The 21,529-nt window shown below is 38.1% G+C and overlaps 1 protein-coding gene across 4 annotated transcripts in view; it reads left to right on the plus strand.

The window, feature by feature from the left end:
- The window catches only part of MACROD2 (mono-ADP ribosylhydrolase 2), a 910,189-nt gene that overhangs the window by 610,224 nt on the left and 278,436 nt on the right, over positions 1-21,529 (plus strand). For all 4 annotated transcript variants that reach the window (XM_075035490.1, XM_075035491.1, XM_075035492.1 and 1 more), the window contains exon 7: positions 2,724-2,754. In XM_075035490.1, coding sequence (XP_074891591.1) covers positions 2,724-2,754 — 31 coding nt within the window. The remainder of the gene's footprint in view (positions 1-2,723; positions 2,755-21,529) is intronic.

The following is a 21,529-nucleotide window of genomic DNA, read 5'->3' on the forward strand; positions in this document are numbered from 1 at the left end:
TCAATAAATAGCAGTTTTCGGCAACAAATTAAGATGAGAAACGTTTTATTGTGGAAATAGGAATGAATGTTTCCTACTGTGAAACTGAATTTTTTATTGAAATCAAATATATAATTAAGACATTATTATGCACAGAAAAGGTTAGAAACCTTAACATCTTTTGTCCATAAGCCAAGTATTGTAGTATGTTGATATCCATGCTGTGAGTTCCCCATTACTGCTCTGCCAGTAATTTCAACCTGGCATCTAGACTAAATTGTCTCCCTAGGAGCCAAGAGGAAACACAGTTGATATGTGATCTCGGGCACGGGCCTTCCTTGAATGAATAAAAGCACTGTCACATTTTATGAAATTACATCTGCTGGTTATATGCTGTGATCATCTCTGAATGAGGGAGAGGGCAGAGCTCATCTAAGTTATCGCACAGACTGGTATTTGGAAGGAGCTTGATGAGATTTTACACACTCTTGTAGGTCCATTCAGATGTGTTTCAGCTGCATGACAGAAACTGAAAGCAAGGTAATGATTATGACGTGTCTACACAGTAATTTTAAAGTAGGTATTAAGAAACACGCACAACACACAAATTGCTAGCTAAAGCTTGCTAAACAGCCTCAGAGCAGCGTATTCTGTGAATGGAGATGAACAAATGCGACAAGTGTCTGCCATGCAATGCTGAAAATGCAGTTGTCTGGTCTTCTCCAAGCAAAGCTGAAAAGGAAGCCCAGTCCCCTAGAGCCCGTTCCCTTCAGGCACTCAGGTCCAGGGGCCCAAATAAATACAGCTGCTGTGCGAGATCTTGGCAGTGTGTGCTGAGCCTGTCCCATAGTGCATTGACAGGTCTTGTAAATACCTCAAGATCACCATCAGGGCTTTAAGTAGATGTATCTTGCTTGGACGCCATATCAGCCATATACCCTTTGCTTTGCACAGATGATAAATCTGCAGAAACATGGAGGGAGCTGGTGCACGGTGCTCTTTCGCTGCCCAGGGGCTGCAGAGCTGCCCCAGCTCGTGCTCACTGAGGTGGGTGGCTTTGCCACATGCATGGGGATCTGAAGTCATCAGTGGTGGTGCTGCTTACTGTAGGTACCATGTGTGGTGTTGCCCAAGGAGCTGCAGGACTGACGGGATTTCAGAGGTGCTGCAGGACTGTTTCCCCTTGCCCAGAGTTGTGGGGCCAGTAAGAGAAGGAACCCTGAATACTCTGTTACTCATTCCCCGTGACCAATAAGAGTATCTAAATCACGTGCTGTTACTCAAGTTGTGGAAAAGAATGGAAAATAAAAGACTTGTTTGGAGAAATTATCTCTTAACATGTGAAACTTCAATAGTTGTGAATTTTAAAATCTGTTGCTAAACTGGACAAAATCATCCTTGATGCCTCTCTCTTATTGCTGGAGCCTCTGTTGCCACCTCAGCTTGAGCTCTGTAACCATGTGTGGGGCTTCCCCCCCCCCCCCATTTCCTTAAAGAGCTGATTTGTTGCTATTTATTGGGTACAAACTACAAAGCTAGGTATTTTTCAGGATGTAAGTTGTAGAGATTGTGAGAAGGAATGACACTGTATTTCTCCCTCACTTTATTTTACTTAAGTATTTTCAGAGGGGAGGGGAGGATGTATTCTTTCCATTAGACCTCTCCTTTCTTAATCACCATTCCCTAATTAATTCCCTAGTTAAATATAAAGCAAGCATTAGCTTTGAATAATGTTTTCCTGTGTGATTAATTAAAGAAGAATTCCTTTCTTTTGTATGATGACTCATTGCCAGGGGATCTGGAGGGAGCCTGAGGGTGGATATTTGAGACTTTGGTCCCAGGTGCTCTTGTACCTTTGAGCTGTGTTTTCTGTCAGTCCAGAGGCGGGAGGCAAAGGTGATACCACATATCAACTGCACACAAAGAAAATTGTCTCTCTTGTGAAGCCTTGTGGGCAATACAGCTTTGGTTTCTTTTGGTGGAAAACTGACTCTGGCTCACAGAAATGCAAATCTGTAGACAACACGTACAGCTAGGAGAAACATAAATTGTTGTTCCTGCTGGCACAGTGTCTATAACCATCTCTTGTTGCATGACGCATTTTCTTTGGTGTCTGAGCTGACCCCAGAATGTACTCTTTCTTTTCACCCAGCATCTTCTAGTTCCTCTCCCTGCACCAGTTTGCAAGCCTATGACTTGTACCAGTACAGCTGTGTTGGGTCACACCATAAACCACATGTCTGAAAGAACTGAGGTTAAAAATGAAAGGCTCTGAAACAAAGAAGGAGGTTATAATGAACGAAGGCATGGCAAAGAGGCCATGGAGGGCAGGGTTTAAGCTGGCCAAGCTTATTTTACTACTGAAGAAACATTGTCTAACTCTACCTAGAGAATATGTCTTTTTTTTCCCTACCATACTAGCTTATGGCATTAATTTTTAGCTCATGGTGTTAATTTTTAGCTCAAAAGGCAGTTTTAATAATGATTCCAGGTTCAAATGTTGCTCATAGCTCAAGATGAGAAAAAGAATGCAGCTTTATTAACATGGCAGCAAGGAAAACATATGGAATATGTTTCATATAGTATGAAAATGCCTGTGAATTGACTGCCGTAAGAATGAAGACTACAATATATAAACTCTGAGTGTTGAAAAACAGGCATTTAAAAATACGCTTGGTTTTGATAAAAAGTTCAGCAAACAGAAATCCCACTGATTTTTTTTTTTTCTTTCATTTGTTTTACAGGCATTTCCCTGTATTTCAACAGGAATTTATGGTAAGTAAGACCTTAGATGTCGCTTACTGCTTACTCAGTTTTTCCTATTATTACTATTTAAACAGTGATATTTCATATCAGATATCTCATCAGTCATTTTGGCTTATGAATCTACTTATCCTCTGTTAAATAACAAGAGACCCAAAGCCTTTGACTGTGACTGGATACTAGTGTGCTGCTAAGTGGGATACTTTTGTGCAACCCTTAGCCTGTGAGCTGAGACCCACAACTGGGATTACACTTCTGCAGCTCCAGTAACTCTTAAACACACTGCTGTGGCTTCAACAGGGAAAAATAGGGTTTTTGCAAAATTTTCCATCCAGAAGGCAAGCAAGCAAGACTCCCCAATGTCCAAGACTGGACAAAAAGTATGCTTTCTTCAAGCAAGCTTACTAGAATAACATGAAGTTGTTTTAGCTCCCTTGAGTGGTGCTTCCACATTTTTAGTTTATAAATTTACAGGCAAATTAATACTGCCTGAAGAACTGGAGGGAAAGGGTTATTATAAAAGTTTGTTACTTGCTTTGTTGTAATCTTAAGGCAATTCATCACTAATAGCTGCTTTTTTGGTTGACATTGTGGAAGAAGTGGGCATGATATTTGAAGGAGGAAAAAGACAAGCTGTTCAATATTTAGAAAAAAATATGGAGAAATTTGAGAGGACATGCAAATTACAAGAGGACAAAAATAATTTTTCATTTAAAAATAATGTAGGCTGATTTTCCTTTCATTAAGCTTCAATAAATGCATACAAATGATGGTAGGTTGGATTCCTAGTACAATTGAAAGGTTTTAAAGAAACATGCTAAGCAGCAATAAATTAAAAAAAATGCAGTCATCGTGTAACACTATAGTATGACAATAGCTGCTGCTGTGTGAAAATAACAAATAGTAATTTTTAGATAAAATAATTTGAGTTTTGACAGATACTGCAGATGTGGGGGGGGTAGAGGGAAGTGACAGGAATATTTAGGGTTGTTTCTTCTTTTTCAAAGACCTTTTATTTAAAATTGATTGTTTGATGATTGTAAATCTGAATTAGGCTTCAGAAAGTAGAATCTAAATTACCTTAAGTGCTGTATCCTTTTCTACTTGAACTGCACTTTCATTATTGCAGAACGTGCAGATGCCATTTCCACAAACACTAGAAGTCACTGGATGTGAATCTGGTTTCAGATAAAGCTCTGCCTTGGTCCTTAGTTCAGGTCCCCCTCTTGAATTTTCAGGGGGGCTCTGCATTTCGGTTCTTGACTCTTTGGCTTATATATTGATCTTTAACATAGACACATTTTTGTTATTAGTTTACAAAACCAGGCAAGACATGGTGTAAGCATGTGGAAATTGCTAGTAATTACTAGTAAGTGGAATGTACAAATAATAGTTCATTTTATTTTAGAATTGGCCTAGGTAATGGAAAAGGTCTCAGCAGGTGAGGAATATGGTTCCCTAAAGTCAGTAAAGTTGGAAAGGATCTCTGGTAGGAATCTTGGGTTTTCTTTTCCTGAGGTAACAGAAGCTCTTCTTCAAGTAAGCATTGATTTTAACTGGAAAGCTGTGGCATTACTGAAACATTGAGTGGCAGATGCTTTTTCAGTAATTGTTTGCTGTTTTCACCTTTGGAAATGAATTAAGACACATTTCTGCTAAAATACTCTGTTTTTCTGATGCTGCTTTTTTTTGTTTGTTTAGGGAACACAATCTCTCATTGATTTTACTGTTTACATTTTAATAAATACTTTCTATTCCTCAATGAAAAAAATACTTGCCTTCTTTCCAGATGCTCAGACATACTGCCTGAGAGTAGTAATTAAACAGGCAACTCTGCTTCAGGTGTCAATATTTTCAAGAATGTTTGATAGCAGTTGCAGCACTAAAATTATGCTGTGTGATGTGTTTGAGGTGTAAAGTACACCAATAACCTGCAAAGCTATGCTTTCATCTTCCTGATTTTGTTGGGTTGGTCCCCTCTATACATGCACATTCCTTTAGATAAAGTTAGCGTCTAGACAAGCAAGTGGATCAACTTCATTCCTGGTGGCCTAGCTGATTAGTATTGCTTCAGGTATTGTGCAGTTAACGCTGGGCTATCCCAATAAAATGTTACTGAAGGAACATACAGCCTTGATTTCTCACCTCAGATCCATACGAAAAACGCTGTCCCTTCAGAAACCCTTGGCTGAGAATTGAGTTTCACCTCCAAATGGAACTGGACAAATTTCCAAGAGATCAACTGAGTGTATCCAATTTAAGAATCTGGATTACATTCTGCTCCAAATTCTTGTAAATGCTTAGATTGCTTGCCTTTTCTATTATTATTATTAGGAGAGAGCAGTCACGCTTCTCTGGAGAGCAATCCTTTCTTGTGTGCATCACTGCAGAGCACTCCTTTTCTCCCATAAAAAGGAAACTGGAAAGAAAGAAGCAAGCAAGCCTTTTTCTGAGGTTTTGGCAAACGGCAGATTGCTTTTCATGAGAAGGGTGTTGGACAGAAGAAAGGTCTGCCTTTCCTCCCCAAACACTTTCCTGATGTTCCATTTCCACCCATAGCACTGTGGATGCTCCAGCTTGAACAAGTTAAAGTCCCGAGAAGGCCATTTGCCATTAAGGCACTGTGCCAGGAGTCAAAACTTTGATTTTAATGTGCTCCTATTTAAAGAGTGCTGGCAACAAATGCACTCATGAAGGATCTTTGTTTTAGAAGTCTGATAGCTTCAAATGAGGGATTAAATCTTTAAAAAATTAAGTAGAAAGCAACCAATGCTGAATGTTTGTAAGGACTGCAAAACAAGTAAGGGTCTACCGACAGGCACTTTGGAAAAGAAAAAAGGAGGTGCTATCTTTTCCTAAGAGACCCCTGTCACCTCTAATATGCTTATAAACTGATGATCAGTCTAATAAAGCAAAGGTTGTAAAGACTCATATCCCCATGGATTCCTGGGTTACTCTCTTCTGTTGCAATAAATGTTTTCCTTGATATCAAGAACTTGAAGTTTCCATGAACAAAACTGCTTCAGGAGAACAGAGGACGTGCGTCACACCCATATCATTAGGGAGGTCCTGGTGTATCAAGCGACAGATCCTCAGTAGCTGTTCAACAATACTCAAACATGAGCAAGAGTGCAATCTTAACCTTATCACAGCTTTTCTGTAGGCCAGCTAGATTTTTAGGGATTTTCTTACATTTTGTCTCTTTTGCCTTTTTCAAAGCAATTTTACTATCTGGTTAAAAAAAAATAAAATTAAAAAGTGATAAAAATAAACCTACAGACAAATCTGTAGTCTAGAGGGTAAAAAGTGTTATTTTAGGCTTTAGTGTGTCAGATTTTCACTTTATACATGGTGAATCACCGTTTACACATCCACTTTCCCCATAATTACCATCTTGTTATGTCTGAGGTACTGCCAGAAGTAGAAAAAAAAAAAAAAAAGGCAACTTTCTTCAGTAGATTTTATGGAAGAGCACCTCATTATCATGTCTTTAAGAAACTATCCACAAATTCTGGTGTTTGCAGCCTGCAAAGTGAACAAGGATGTCTGATAAGGTGCTACAAACCTTACAAGCTGCAAATTTAAAACAAGGCTCTGCAGATGGATATGAGAAGACAGGAATTTTCATGTCTGTCACAATACTCTGTTGAGAGATAATTATGGAGTGGACTACATATGGAAGGAGTTGAAGATGTTACAGTCTATGCACACCTATTTGTTACCTTCTTACTGTGATTTCACAGTAATACAAGGTTTGGCTTCTGTTCCTAGATACTTATGTTGGCAATGTAAGCTGCTCTCTGGCAACATAAGCAAGTATTTAAATGTTATTTTAAACTTAAGGGAGGAAAAAAGAAGGAAAGAGGGGGAATAGATAAAACTTTAAGAGATATCTCCAGTTGCTATTTCTTTTTGTCTCTACATCAGTATAGCTGTATATTTTACCTTAGCTTGACTTTCACTATAAATGATATCATCTGTCCTTTCTGAGAAAAAAGATAATGGCAGCTCTTAGATTTTGTCGTGAATGTATATTTGCACTTCTTCTAAAGACAGAGAGAGAGAAAGGGAAAGAAAAAGACCAAAAACCATGAAGGTGCAGAATGTCTGCAGTGATTTAGGCAGTGGAAACGCACAGTTTCACCACATTTTAAACACCTTTATTACATTGGAGTAAGACTTGTTTCTTTTACAGTCAGGCCACTTATGCTTACTTGTAGCTTTTGGCTTGGTCATGGCAAACCATTGCAAGGTTAAATTTATTATGTGTTGCTAAAGAAGACTCTGAAAAGCAAACTTAGAAAGCAAGGAAAGAAAAAAAAAAGAGAAAAGTATGCAGTGTGTATAGGAAATAGAAGCGTATAATATGTTCTCAAGGCAGGATGCAAGGAGGTATCACAGATCCTCTGCTCTGCTGTGTTTATCTGGGGAGAGAGGTCCCTTGGTCTAGTGCCAGCTCATGTCACAGCTGTTTTGACCTCCAGTGCATCCTCCTCAGTATCCAAAGAATGATTCATCCTGCCAATCCACAGAGGGCTGGGACCATATCTATCAGCTTTTCTCCCTGTGAGGTGATCCAAGATAGATTATAACAAGGGATTAACTGACAGGTGTGCTACTGAAGGATTATAAAAGCCTTCTGAAAATCTGAGTCAGAAGACTAAACCAAATGTTTTCAAAAGCAGAATAAATTCCTGACATGGGGCTAAAGGTTGAGGCAATCTATTTCCATCTTTCCCATCTCTTTCTTCTTATTTTCTGTTGGCATTTCATTCCTAAGATATGTATTTCTTTAATGACTGTCCTGGTTTCAGCTGGGATAGAGTTAACTGTCTTCCTAGTAGCTGGTATGGTGCTATGTTTTGAGTTCAGTATGAGAAGAATGTTGATAACACTGATGTTTTCAGTTGTTGCTAAGTAGTGTTTAGTCTAAAGTCAAGGATTATTCAGCTTCTAATGCCCAGCCAGCGAGAAAGCTGGAGGGGCACAAGAAGTTCGCACTGGACACAGCCAGGGCAGCTGACCCAAACTGGCCAACAGGATATTCCATACCATGGGATGTCCCATTTAGTATAGGAACTGGGAAGTGGGGGCAGGGAATCGCTGCTTGGGCACTAGCTGGGTGTCAATCGGTGGATGGTGAGCAATTGCACTGCGCATCATTTGTACATTCCAATCCTTTCATTATTGCTGTTGTAATTTTATTAGTGTTATCAGTATCATTATTAGTTTCTTCTTTTCTGTTCTATTAAACTGTTCTTATCTCAACCCACGAGTTTTACTTCTTTTCCCGATTTTCTCCCCCATCCCACTGGGTGGGTGGGGGGAGTGAGTGAGCGGCTGCGTGGTGCTTAGTTGCTGGCTGGGGTTAAACCACGACAATGAGCAATTCTAATAAGGGTTGTGCTGTCATCTTTCCAAGGAAGGAGTTAGCTGCAAATTTTTCAGAGCCACTATACACAAATGTATAATAAGTAACCATGAAGCAGTCTTGTCTTTATCTCCAATCTGGTGCTTTGAGTCCCTGTAACCATCACAGTGGCCTAATGCTGTACGTGATCATCAGCATTTGAATACTGTGATATCAATTAATTCTCTGTGATTGGGGGGGGGGGGAGGGGGGGGGGGGGCAGAAAATCCAGTAGGTTCACATAAGGAAAGTTCACGTTAAGAAGATTGTCTCTTAACTAAGCCAGTTTTTTAACCTGACCAGCAGCTCCTCATCCCTCAACTCAGACTGCATCAATTTTTTTGACACTATTATGTAGTTTTAAGTCATTTTTTGGTAACTCATTAGGAAGTTACTTGCATTTTGTTATTTACTCCATAATTCCTGTAATGTAATATATTAGTGAAAATGAAGATATATGAGAACTCATTTTTTGATGCTTCTTTTGGGACTGATCTCCAGTTAACTGAGATTATTATTAAAATTAATAATAGTAACAGCTATGAAATGACTATTATAATATTCAAGTAATCCTAGAAATCTAATTACTACTTGTATAAAAATTTGTTGCATGCATTATTTAACAGTGTTCTTATTTCTGACAGTGTAGTGTCCGTGATACTAATTGGTCTCTTCCCATATTTTAAATACTAAAAAAATTATTACTGGAAAGTGTAAATCAATGAGCTCTCAACAGTCTAAAATTAACATTCATATGATATATTTAGCAAGGAGAAGCTCAAACTTGATTCCAGACAAGAGACTTAATAAGCTCTCTTTTTCGGTGGAAATTGGCGTTTTATGGATATTGTAGCTAGACTATCTAGAATTTTATCTATTCTGAAGTTCTTGCTGGCTGGTCCAGCTTACAGCATTTCTGCTGAATACTAGAGGATAAATCCTGTCCTTCATTAAAATGGCGTTTAGTGATTGTCCTTGAAAATTTCCCTTCGAAAGCTTAGGCTGTTGAACACTGAATACTCAGTTGCGTCATGGCCTTGCTTTTTTGTCTTTTCCCTTTTCATTGTAGGAAGAGATACAGAGTCTATGTAGTTACTTTTTTCTTTTAAATTTGGCAGAAGCATGAAGAACTTAAGGCTTTATAAAGTCTGGAAAGCCTGGCTCCTTCGTTAGGCTCACTGCTCTGAGTTTATATTTGTGTATATTAATTGCCCCCGTCAATCCTGCAACTTTTGCGCGCACTCTTTAACTTCAGTCTTGGCTCTACTCTGCAAGAAACAATTGTGTGCTCTCTTCCTCTTATTTCATAGTCGCTTACATCTTGAAGCTCCTAGCATGGCTTATGTCTAGTTGCTTTTGCAATGACCTATGCAGATACCTGCAGACTGTTGAAGAAAAGCCAGTAACGTTTTCAAAGGCATCAAAACCACATTGTGCTTTGGGTGCTTTTCCCCCATTCCCTTTCACTTTTTGTATTTTTTTTTCCAGGCAAACTATTCTGCAAAGCATAAGAGTTGGAAAAGATCTCTGGTATTCAGAAAACATATTGCTGATATCACAAACAGGGCTTCAGCTGGTCAGATATAATGTTTGTTTTGGTATTTGTGGTTTTCCATTCAAAGAATTAAGAATGTGTCAAGTACCATGATGAAAGTTAAAATTCTGTATTGTTATATACCAACAGTATCACTTAATTCCCTTTTCTAGATTTTCCAGATTGATGTCAACAAGATAATCTTACGTGTTTGTTCTGTGGCTTTACAATCAAGAAAAGCTAAAGCTTTTTGAAGCTAATTTGTTAAGAAATGAATTTAAGTAAGAAAACAAAGATATATGGACCTTGTCTTGGAGACATTAAATTAACATGATACATGAAGTATAAAATACTTCTTGGTAAAAGGCCCAATTATCACTATCCAAAATTTTTCTTTGATGTAATCTTGTCCCTTTCCCCAGAAAACAGCATGTCTCTAAAACTAAACTTGGAGCCCAATAAGTTAATGAATTCCATTCTTTGCATTGGCTTTAATGAGTGTGGAACGTACCACAGCATCGTGGAAGAAGAGAGCAGCGGAAGGATGCCCAAGTTCAAAATTATGCAGTTTCACTTTATTTAGCTTTAAATGTATATAAAGGAATGAACTGGCCCAAGATAACTTAAAAATTACTGTCTCAAAGAGTTAAGAGGCTACTAGCAACTAGTCTAATCATTTGGATACCTATTCAGATAATTAAATCAACCAACCACTCAATTAAATCCAGTGTGTATATTGTTATTCATGACTGCTTCTCTGCATTTATATTTCACCTTGAGAAGTAAAAATTCAGAAGCAAAGACAAAGATGTGCTCTCTTAGGGTTCTCTGAACCCCTGAGCAACCATATCCAATTTTGAAATTGTTCCTGCTTTGAGCAGAAGGTTGGACCAGATGACCTCCAGAGGTGCCATAGCCCTTCCAACCTGGGTCTTTCTGTGATTCCAAGCTTCTTACATGTTTTCTTCATTGACAGGTGAGATTCATATCACAGAATCACACCGTTACCTCATATTCCTTGGTGAGATCTCATCAGGTGCTATAGCAAAGCAGGTTTTCTTTGCAACAGGAGAACATTGTGGTGTTGTGGGTGTCTTTTAACCATATTCACGATTAAATATAGTGTGACAACTTAGTAATTATAAGAACATCTTTTGCATGCCTTCCCCATTTCTACAAAAAATATTGTATATGAAGTGTGTTACCTCCGAGTTTTAAACACATTGTAAAAAGACAGACAGCTAGTTTAATGGTTTCAGGCAAATTTCACGATGCAACTGAGCTTCCTTGAAAGGAGGAACTTAATATAAAATTAATCTAGTTAAAGAAGAATAGGTATCATCTTGACAGCTGTAAAACTGCTCCTGGGTTTGAAAAACTTACACTAGAGCTGATGTATGTTGTATTAGCAGCGATTTTATTTACCCCTGCACTGTGGCATAACTAGTCTTGTATGTAATCTTAGTTACACAACACACATTTTCTATACTTTGGCAGATAGAAAAAGATCTAAAAAGTGCCTAGGGTAAGATTTTTAGTCCTAGATCATCACCCATAATCATTTTAATACTGTACAATTGTTTTATCTGACACTTACAAATGAAAACTGTTAAGTGTATTCAGTTAATATTGAATCCCACTCACAGCTTAAAACTTATTCTATGAGAACAGAATAGTCATACTAGTCTGTGCTTGTGCGTCCTTACATAGCTTTTAAAAGCATTGAGACACCAAACTTGACTAGGAATAATATTCATGGTATGACGTATATCAATTAGTTTTACCGCAAAGGTATTAACTGTATCTTTTTGAACTTCTGTGACTGCATTAGGTAGTAAATGCCTTAGGAAAACAGCTCCTCTTATTCTTTCCTTATTTTTAGTGCACAGTGATAGGCCTGGCCACAGAATATTGTGGAGCTGCCCCTTTTTTAGCTTGTATTTTGTTCTCCATAGCAGACATTGTCTCTTACTGTGTATTTATATGATACCTATTGTAATGGGCCTAGTCAGCGTTGGAGACCCTAAATACTACTCCAGTACAAATACAGAAAGTCACCACATATATAAATTTACTCTATGTTACCAAGTTCATCTCTCATTCATATGTTTGGTGTCTGAAGGTTGCTTCAAGAAGTGTGGAAGAAGTGTATGTGAGAATATTGGGGCTTCTAGGTGGCCCGTGAAAGGTGAAAAAATGTATTGCTGTTAGGGCAAATACTTTCTCTTTCTCCTGAAATGAAAGAAAAGATCAACAGTATAGGCCTGCTATTCTGAGTCTCATCAAAGTACCAGAAAGACAATTTAAAGGTGTCTCTGCCTCCAAGGGTTGTTCACTGTGTTGTCCTTTTTTTCTGCATCTTTGTTAGATAGGAATGCTACCATATATCATTGGAAAGGGCAACTGCTGCTGAGGCAGAAGAAGAATAGCGAAGTCAGATGATTCAGTGTAATGAATGACTAATCCTGTTTCTAAGCCAGGATGCTGTTTATAATAGGTATTCTGCAGTTCTGCATACCACAGATCTGGGTGTGGTTGTGTTAATGGAAGGCCATCTTGAGCCTGGAAGAGAGTTGTGCCCTTTTGTCTTCAGAAGGTGTTTAAAACCATTGTGTGCTGCTGACTGTTGGAAACACATTCACCTTTCTTCTGTCTGAAGATGTGATACCCGAGACAATAGTATAAAATACAGTGAATTACAACAATGGAAGGAAGCATCTATTACAGTGGTCTGAATTTTCTTGAAGTAAAAGGGATTTTTTTTTATTTTTTTAGCTGAATGTCTAAGGTAATAGTTAGATTTGTTCACAGGCTTTGAATTTATGCAACTTGAGTAATTTGCTGGTGATTGTATCAGTGCATAAAATTAATTGCATGCATGCATTGCTGGGACTGCAGTATTATTTCTCAAATTCCATATTAATAATTATTAATAAAAATCAGGTTGTTGTGGAATTGTTTCCTATTTCATTAATCTATCAGAATCTGATTATTCAATTTAAGCTAGTTGTCTATATCAATGAAATATTAAACAGCTTGTGAGAACATGTAAGGTTTACTGCAGAGGAAACGCAGCAAGAGTCAAAATTTACCTTTCTGTGAGTACTGTTCAGGAGGAAGTTTGAATGTTCTTAAGAGCTTCTGTACAGAGCAGAATCATTGCTGGTTTCGTTTACTTAGCAGTAATAGTATGCATATTAAATTCCCCTTCAGGCTTACTCAGGCTGAGGTATTCAGGAACAAATGTGCACCTTGTTGAAGAGTGTTAAGTCAGAAGTTCAGTACGTCTTAACAAGGGGACTACAAAAATAAATGTGGATGGTCTTTTTGTGTACCTGCCAGGCAGGCAGGCTAGAAGTCAACCATTTACTGAAGAGCTGGTTTTGGTGGGGGGAGTCACCTTCTGCTTTAAAATACACATTGGGTCATGTTTCTGCTCAATAAAGCTGAATTCGGTTTATTTCTGAGCTGTCACTACTGCAGAATAGCACTGTTTCGAGGGGTATTCTGTGAGAAGACTAACTGTAATTGGCAAACCATTTCTTCATTTCCATGCTATAGCCAGCCTTGACAAATTAATCACAATCAAATACAGGCTGCGGGAAGGGGGTGACCTATGTAGCACAGAAGAAAAATGAGGCCTCATGCCAGCACTGACAGACTTAATCTTTCAATTCACCTCATTAGACTGAATGAGGGGACTTGTTGGTGTGCCTGTCATCAGCACCACCCATAAACAAACTGTTCACTCTCAGTACCAGGATTTGGCAGGTGTGATAAAGGTTATTGAGTGCCACCTGGCACCTCATTGATCACTGCTGTGGGACCAAGATCACCTGGATTAGTCCTGAGGAGGAAGAGTCACTGTGCAGTGGCTTACAAGATCCCTGGAGAGAGCACAACCTAAATTGTTGTTGTGAAGAGTGATTTTGTGTCTGATCCCACAGACACCAAAATGGCTCCTTGGTTTGGGTGGACATGTTATGGCTACTGCACAAGAAGCCTGTCATAGCAACGGTTATTGCTAGCAGGTCTAAGCGATGATAGCTAGTGTCTGAAGTTGTCCCAGGGAACAGGACCTAGGTTGGTTCCAGATGGAAAGGAAAAAACGTCAGCCTGAAGAACTAGATTTACTCTGTCAGCTATGAAAAAAACTTGAGATCTTTTGGTGGATGTCTTAGCTTTCTTCTTACGTACTTCTTGGAATGGTGCAGCACGTGTGTGGCTTCTAGGGTTATATTTGGAATATTAGACCCAATTTTAACTGAGCTACTCGTAATAATGTTCTTTATACTATCTACTGCTATGATTTTAGGCTTTCATCTCATAACTAAAATGGAAACAGAGCTAAATTCATGCTGGAGTAAGTCAATGTACTTTGGTTTCAGCGAAGCTGTAGTGGTTTGCACTAGCTGTGAAATATTCCATTGTATTTGGAGGAATAAATGTAGCTTTTTGTAATTGACCCTATTCACTTTGACTGTAACTTCATTGACTTCAGCAGAGGAGAAATCTGGTCCAATCTATCATACCTTTCTTATAATATTCATTTTGGGCAGAGAAGACTTTACTATCTTACTTTTTCTTGAAGGAATATCTAGCCCCTTGTAAAGAACATTACTTCAAAGTCTGATCTGTAAACGATTTGTGTGTGTCTCTTTTTATTCCTTTCAATATATTACTTATGAGAGAGTAGAGTGCTTCCTTTCCTATATATTACTAGATGATGAACTGTATCTATCATTTTCCAATTTAGTTTTGGACAATCCAGCGTATAACTTTTTTTTTCCCTTTCCCTTCTCTCTGTGATGTTTGAAAGAACCCTTTAAGAGAAATAATGTATAATACTATTTATAGGGTAATAATTTACTGTATGTGATGCTGTGGCAGTGGAAGACTTTCTGTCCCCTTCTATTTTCATTTCTCTCTGGAATAAGAACACTAAACCTTCACTTTCAAGGAGCTGGAAATATCCCATATGGAAAATACCATGTTTCGTCACACATTGTGACATGTTCTGTCAAAAACCAAATTCTGGTTTGCTTAGTCAAATTGAGTAGCACTTACAGGTCACTTGTTGAAGAAGGTACTGTTCAATGTGAATAATGTTATGCTGATCCTGCATGAGGAGGGCCTGTTTCAGACATCCCTGAGCTAAATAAGAGCCAGTATAAATGTCAGCACGTTGTTCCAGATGGCAGCCAGGTAGCGTGTTTTCTGTATCCATTTCCCTGTTTCTCAGTTTTTATGACGAAAAGCATATTTCTAAAATGGAGAAGATGACAGCATGAACTGTTTGGCATTCTGATGAGAAAAATACAGAATAGGAAGATCTAGAACCTAATCTTAAAAAAAAAAGTTGCATCCTTAGGATAAGAGTAAATCAACTGTTCCAGCGGTGACCAGCATGTCGTGCGTAGTTTAAGCTTTATGTACCAGTTCATTATCCGGTGTTGGAAAAAATGAGTATCAGTTTTATGCAGAACGCATATCAGCCTAAATTGCCCAGTGTAGGCTGTGAGCTGTAGACAGTGCAATCATAATAGCTTTTCAACTGATGCATTTTTATGGCTTCAGAACATCAATCATTTTCTTATGCCTTTAATTACCATAAGGTAGTTATACTTGTGTCCATAATAGGTGCTAAACATTATGCCACTGATAGGTTTTTAACCATTCTTTTTGTTGTAGCTAGTAAACACAATATAGCAGACCATTATGAGTCCAGAACACTTTTTTAGGTGAGTGCCATTAGGAACATTACTGCTGTAAGTCCAATGACATTTTGAGCTGTATTTGCTATCTGATTGAAGTCTTCTGGGGTTTTTTTTCTGGCTTTAGGGATGAGAGAAAAGAACAATTTGGTTGCTAAACAGGCATTGCTTAATTAAGAGAAGATTATTTTTGTCCCTTTTAGAAAAAGAAAGCCTAGTTCCCAAAGTGAGAAAGAAAGGAAAAGTTGCTGCCTTTTCCACAGTACTAAATACAATATAGAAGAAAACATTGATGCTACTTATATGCTGACTAAGCTGGTCAGTGCTCTAGGAATTTTTTTGACTTCATAAATTATAATTTACTCATTTTCAGTAAAGCAATAGTTTACTTATATATAGTAGGTTCTTCACAAAGGAAGATGTGAGATTCAAAGCTCCCTTCTAATTAAAGCTGTCAGCCATGATGCTGGTAATGAGGGTGCATTTTGGCAATGCTTCCATGTCATTCCTAATGAGGATTTCAGGTTGAGGCACCTTATACCAGTCTCGTTATTGTGTGGCCTGATTAATGATTTGTCACCATTTTATTGAATATAGATAACCAGAAGCAGTGATTGTGTTTACCATGCTTGGCAACCAAGAAGTGGAGAATGTACAACTGACAAACTTGAATGTATGAGAATCTCTAGCTGTTTAATTTATGTGCATACACAAGGTTTTATCAACTCCCTGTGTATATTTTCAGCTGATGTTTTACAAAATTGTGCACAAGTGACATGGAAATACTTAACTGCTCTACTATTGAATTTCTTTAATGCCAGCATATTCAAAATTGTCTCACCCAGGGCAGTCAGTGATGTTCTAGCTGTGGAATTTCATGCATTTTATGGTAAAGAATTAACTTCCAAATCCTTTCTTAGCTTGTTTCATGTTTTCAAGATTTCTTTTCCTAGTGGTTGACCTTCTTCTGAGTTTCTGATGTTGATTACATGGCATTTATGCTGACCTTAACTAAGCTGAACATTTTCTGAAAAGGAAAAGATAGAAATTTTTCTCCATCAGCACTTATGCCAATAAAACATAGACTTGTAGTTCATAAACATATATTATGTTTAAATTACATATGATTTCAAGAAATTATCTACTTCAAAAATATTACATTGGATAACGAATTATGTTTACTTAATAGACCAATTTTCAAAATTATTGAAGTTTCACAGAATCAAAGCTTCTGGCTAGGAAGAGGTCACCTTGATATTTGCACTGAATATATTTCTGCCTTGGCTCCACATTTTAACATTCTTGGTGTCTTAAGTTTTCTCTTACCTCCACAATTTTTTTAATCTACTTATTTTTATTATTTGTTTTTATGACTCTTGCTGTCAACATATTTCACCGGTTTTCTACTTACTAAACAAAATGGTTCTGCCTGAATTTCATGCGTAGCCTTAATTTTCTAGCTTTTAATGTATGATCCCTGGTATTCAGGTTACTCTGTATTTATTGCTTGTTTTTGTCACTGCCTACTAAATACATTAATGTCTGTGGATCTCTAAATTTTAAGGCTCCTCTCTTCCCCTAAAATGTCAGAACTGATGATGAAACTCTTCCTCTTCCTTCACAACAAACCTAAATATCCACTAAGTAAATGGTAGGAGGTAATCATGTGCTTCAATCCAATCCTGAATTACCTGTCTATAAGTTTCAGCACTTAAGACAGTATCATCACATTAGTACACATTTGATGCAGTTATTTAAAAGATACTTTTCTTTTAAAAAACAAAACCAAAAACTACCACCAACAAAACACCCAGACAATCCCATCTAAGCACTATTTGGCTACTCCAGTTCCACCTGCTGTGAGAGTGTTCACCCTGCAGATTCCCTCGGCCACCCTGTGTCCAGCAGTCACAGCCTCCCCAGGTCTGTCAGTCTGCCTGCTTGCAAATATATTTCAATCCCAGGGAGTGTGGCTGGGAAAAAACCCAGGTTGAAGCTGTTGAAGCAAACCCATCCCACTAGATTCTGACGAAAACAAAGGGTGTTCACACAAACATTTCAGCCAGCAGGTCTGAGTGTGGAGTTAACTCCTGGGGGACAGAGATGAGCTGCTTGCAGCAGTAGCATCTTCATTTGTTAAAACTGGATATAGAAGGTGATGTTTTTCCACACTCTGAATTTGCTTTGTTAAAATTAGTGTGTGGGCTTCTTTATTTGTTTACTGAATTTTCAAAAGTACTTCAATACTTTTGAATCATCAGTTATTTTCAGTGTGTAGCTGCTGGTATTATCCCAGTCTTACATACACAGAACAATGAGAAAGGTATATGTGGAATCTGATGGGAACTGATAGGATACAAGATCCATATTAAAATTTCAGCACAAGAAATGTCCCAGAAGCTCACAAATTCATTGTTTCCTCCTTTGACTTAGCTCTATTATTGCATGCTAGCTCTTTCTTCCAATAGGGTTCTAAGCAGTTTTGAAACTGTTTGCAAAAGCTAGTCTGACTGCTATCCTTAGCAATTTTTTTCCTCCTTGCTGCTCTTTCAATCTGTATAGAAATTTTTTTCCCAAATTCCTATTGGAGAGGCGGTTTCTTAATTCGAGTTCATTTCCCTTCTTTTGGTGTTTGCTTGGATTCAGATAACTTGAAGCAATTAGTCTTTCTGTTCAAATTCATTTGTGTCTTAGAGGTTTAATTGTAATGTCCTTTTTGCCAAGGAATACAAATCCTCCTTCTTTGACCCTTCTAAATTTTGGAGATCCTTCTTTCATTTGGATGTCCACCACTTTTTTTTCTCTGTTCCTAGAATACTTTTAAGTTAAATACTTAGTGCTGGATGTGTGGTAGTTTTAACAGGGCTTGATTAGTATCTGTTACAGTGTTAGTATAATTTATTTTTATTTATTCTTAACTATTTTAGGTAGCGACTGCACCTTTATTTGGTTTTTTAAATAACTGAAAGTAGGAATGTTCAGACTTTGTGGCATAGCCCTACAATCTTTCAGTCCATTATTCTTTTCCTGTCTCCAGGTAGTTACTGTAAGTTCAGTAACTTTTATTTGCATAAGCATCAAGCTGCATGAGATTATTTTGCAAAGCTCATATATAAATAAATATGTATAATTCAAATAGGCATAGATATTGATCTCATTGGTTTTGACTCATTAGTACTGTGAGTTTTCTTGCTTTGTTGTGGAGGTCCTTTCTTTAGCAGTTGATTTATAAAAATCAACCTTGTTTCTTATAGAATGACAGTCTGTTAGTTTTGTAAATCTAACTAGAAAAATCTAGCTAGAATTGCTTCTCCCCCACTCCCCCCCCAAAATATTTCTTTGATTGTTTTCAAACAAACTCTTATGCTGGTTTCAACAGCATAAGAACACTCATGCCTTAATTTTCCATTCCCTGCCTTTTTTATACTTTTTCTGCATGTTATTGTGACTTCATTTTGCAGGCTTTCAAATTGTGTGTTTCAGTGAAAGAAAAGTAGAATAGTTAGAATATTTTATGACAGAGAAATCTGTAGTAGTGTGGTGGCTTGATCTTGGCTGCCAGACCACTCAGCCACTCTCTGACTACTCCTCCTCAGCAGGACAGGGGGTGGAAATAAGATGAAAAAGCTTGTGGATCGAGATAAAGACAGGGAGATCACTTGCCAAATTCCATAATGGGCAAAACAAACTTGACTTGGGGAAAATTAATTTCTTGCCAGTTAAAATAGGTTTGGATAGTGAGAGACAAAGGCCTTCCTTGCGTCCCCTCTTTCCCAGGCTCAATGTCACCCCCTCATCCCCAAATCCCCTACCCCCTCCTGCAGGAGGAGCTCGCGGGCTGTTTCTCACATTTTCTTTTTTTTTCTCTCCTCACCCCCGAGCCCTGTGTTTCCCTATCTAAAACCAGCTTACCCCAAGGCACCACGGGCATTGCGGAGGGTCTGGGATGTGCCCTGCGGTGGGGCTGCTGGAGCCAGCCAGAAACGGCTGGATCTGGCTGCACCTGGCATGGGGCAGCCCCGGCCTCTCCTCACGGTGGCCCTGCAGCCCCCTTGCTGCCAGTGCCTTGGCGTCTGCACACAATACAAGAGCAAAATCTTAGCCAGAGACCAGGAAATATTACGAAGTTTTAATTTAGACACGTTCTTTGCCGTCTGGTCTGCGATTGCTGCAGTGGGAGGAGGTGAGTTTGTGAAATCCCTTTTTCAGTTTTAAGGCATAGAGCTAGGAGAGGCTCTTTTCCCCCTCCAGGGGAAAGTCTTATGAGGAGAGCTGAGGTAAATCCTCTATAAATCTGCCTTAATTGCCCTAGCCAATCTAGATTTTGTCCCATACAGTGATAATTTTCCCTCCTCCATGCAGTTTTGGGTTTTTTTTTTACTCGTTTCTGTCCCCAGAGATGTGGGGTAGACTGAGCTGTGGAGGGAGGGTGGTGACTGCCTATCAATAATTCACTGAAATAATCCTGACCCCACTCAATGTTGCAGTGGTATTTTTCACAATCTGCAGACGTGCAGGTGCCGTGTTATTACAAGCTATCTCAAATGTACTTGTATGTATAGAGAGGACCCTTTGATAAAATTAATGGAAATCACATTAGCTAAAGCTGCTGCATAAGCTCAACTCTGACACTTAATGTTTGGTTTTGATTATGCAAAAAGTTCTTTTGAACTGACCCACCTTCTTTTTGCGTTTCTGCTAATTAAAGATCTTTTATTTTCCCTGTTTTGTTTCACTGCTTTATAATCAATGAGGTTTCTTTGCCCAATAAGTTTAAATGCTTTTCTGTACACCTGCTGCTAATCTACCTGGGATGTCGTGTTTCTGAGGATTAGTTGTGTTTGGCTGCAGCGTGGCATGTGGAGATCTGCCTCGGAAGTGTCGTTTTCCCCAGGCATAGCGTGGGTCATCTCATGCTGAGCATACACACAAGCTAAAGTTAATAAAGTGCTGGAATAAACCACCCTTTTGCTGCCACATGTCTACATTTACAAGGAAATTGAGGTGGGAGGTCAATTTTCACTTAAAGGCTCAGGTTAGAGATGCCTATTTTTTTAAGTTGAGGGCTTTAAATCTCCCTTGTCTGGCAGGTGGTAAGAAATTTACATTTAAATTGTCCAGATCAGCTTCTTATTTGTACTCGGTTGTTGGACAAAAAAAAATTCTTAGTCTTCCATATCCTTCACTGCTTGATCTAACCAACCATAGCATAAGCTCCTTCTTTTCAAATATGGGCATTGCTTCATCTGACTACAGTAATCATCATTTGCATTGGCATTTCTCTTTCTCCGATATCAATTTGAATATTGTTCAAAATGACACGGAAAACATGTTTGTTGGGGTTTTCCCCCCTGAAGAATGGCATCTTGCAAAATGAAATAATTTTCTTTTAAAGCCAGATTTACCAATGTTGGTCTAACTAGAAATATTGATGTTTGTTACACCTTTCTAAACATTAGGAATTTGAATTACTTGCTAAAGCGGAACACATTTGCTTGTATAATGATTAAAAAAAAAAAAAAAAAAGCCATGCTGACAACTTGTCAGAATACATGCTGAAAATGCTATTTAAAACAAGTGTTAATAAGATCTAAAGTTCATATGAAGACTAAATTGGATTTGAATTTGTGGGATTGGAAGTGCCATTAACTAGTTATTTAATTTCCTTTTTGACTGAAGTATACAAGACTCAGTAAATGCATAATTGTGAGTGAAATGCAAATTAGAGATATTAGCAGAGATCATATTTTTTAAAAATACTTGTTTGACAATTAATGCTGTGATCTTTTGGCACACTGAAGAACCTAATGAAATCTGGGATATTTTGTTGGTGAGTTACTGTTGTTGGGTTTAAAAGGCAACTGATGCTGGGGGCTGATTGTCAGTAATGAGAAGTGTTGCAATAAAGGGGTTCTAACTCAGGTATATATAATTAGCATGTGAGTGAGTCCTTAAAAACAGAAAGAAGGTAGAAGAGTCAATATTTTCTAAGAGATTATGATATTTTTGTATTTTACCCATTAATCTTTTTTCTGTACTCTTTAGCATATGGGGACTTGCTAAGAGCATTGGAAGTATGAGATGCACAGTTGTAACCAGTCAGGTTTGCTGTAATCAGAGTTTTAAATT

The sequence above is a fragment of the Buteo buteo genome, chromosome 9 (assembly GCF_964188355.1).
Source record: "Buteo buteo chromosome 9, bButBut1.hap1.1, whole genome shotgun sequence".
Classification (NCBI taxonomy): domain Eukaryota; kingdom Metazoa; phylum Chordata; class Aves; order Accipitriformes; family Accipitridae; genus Buteo; species Buteo buteo.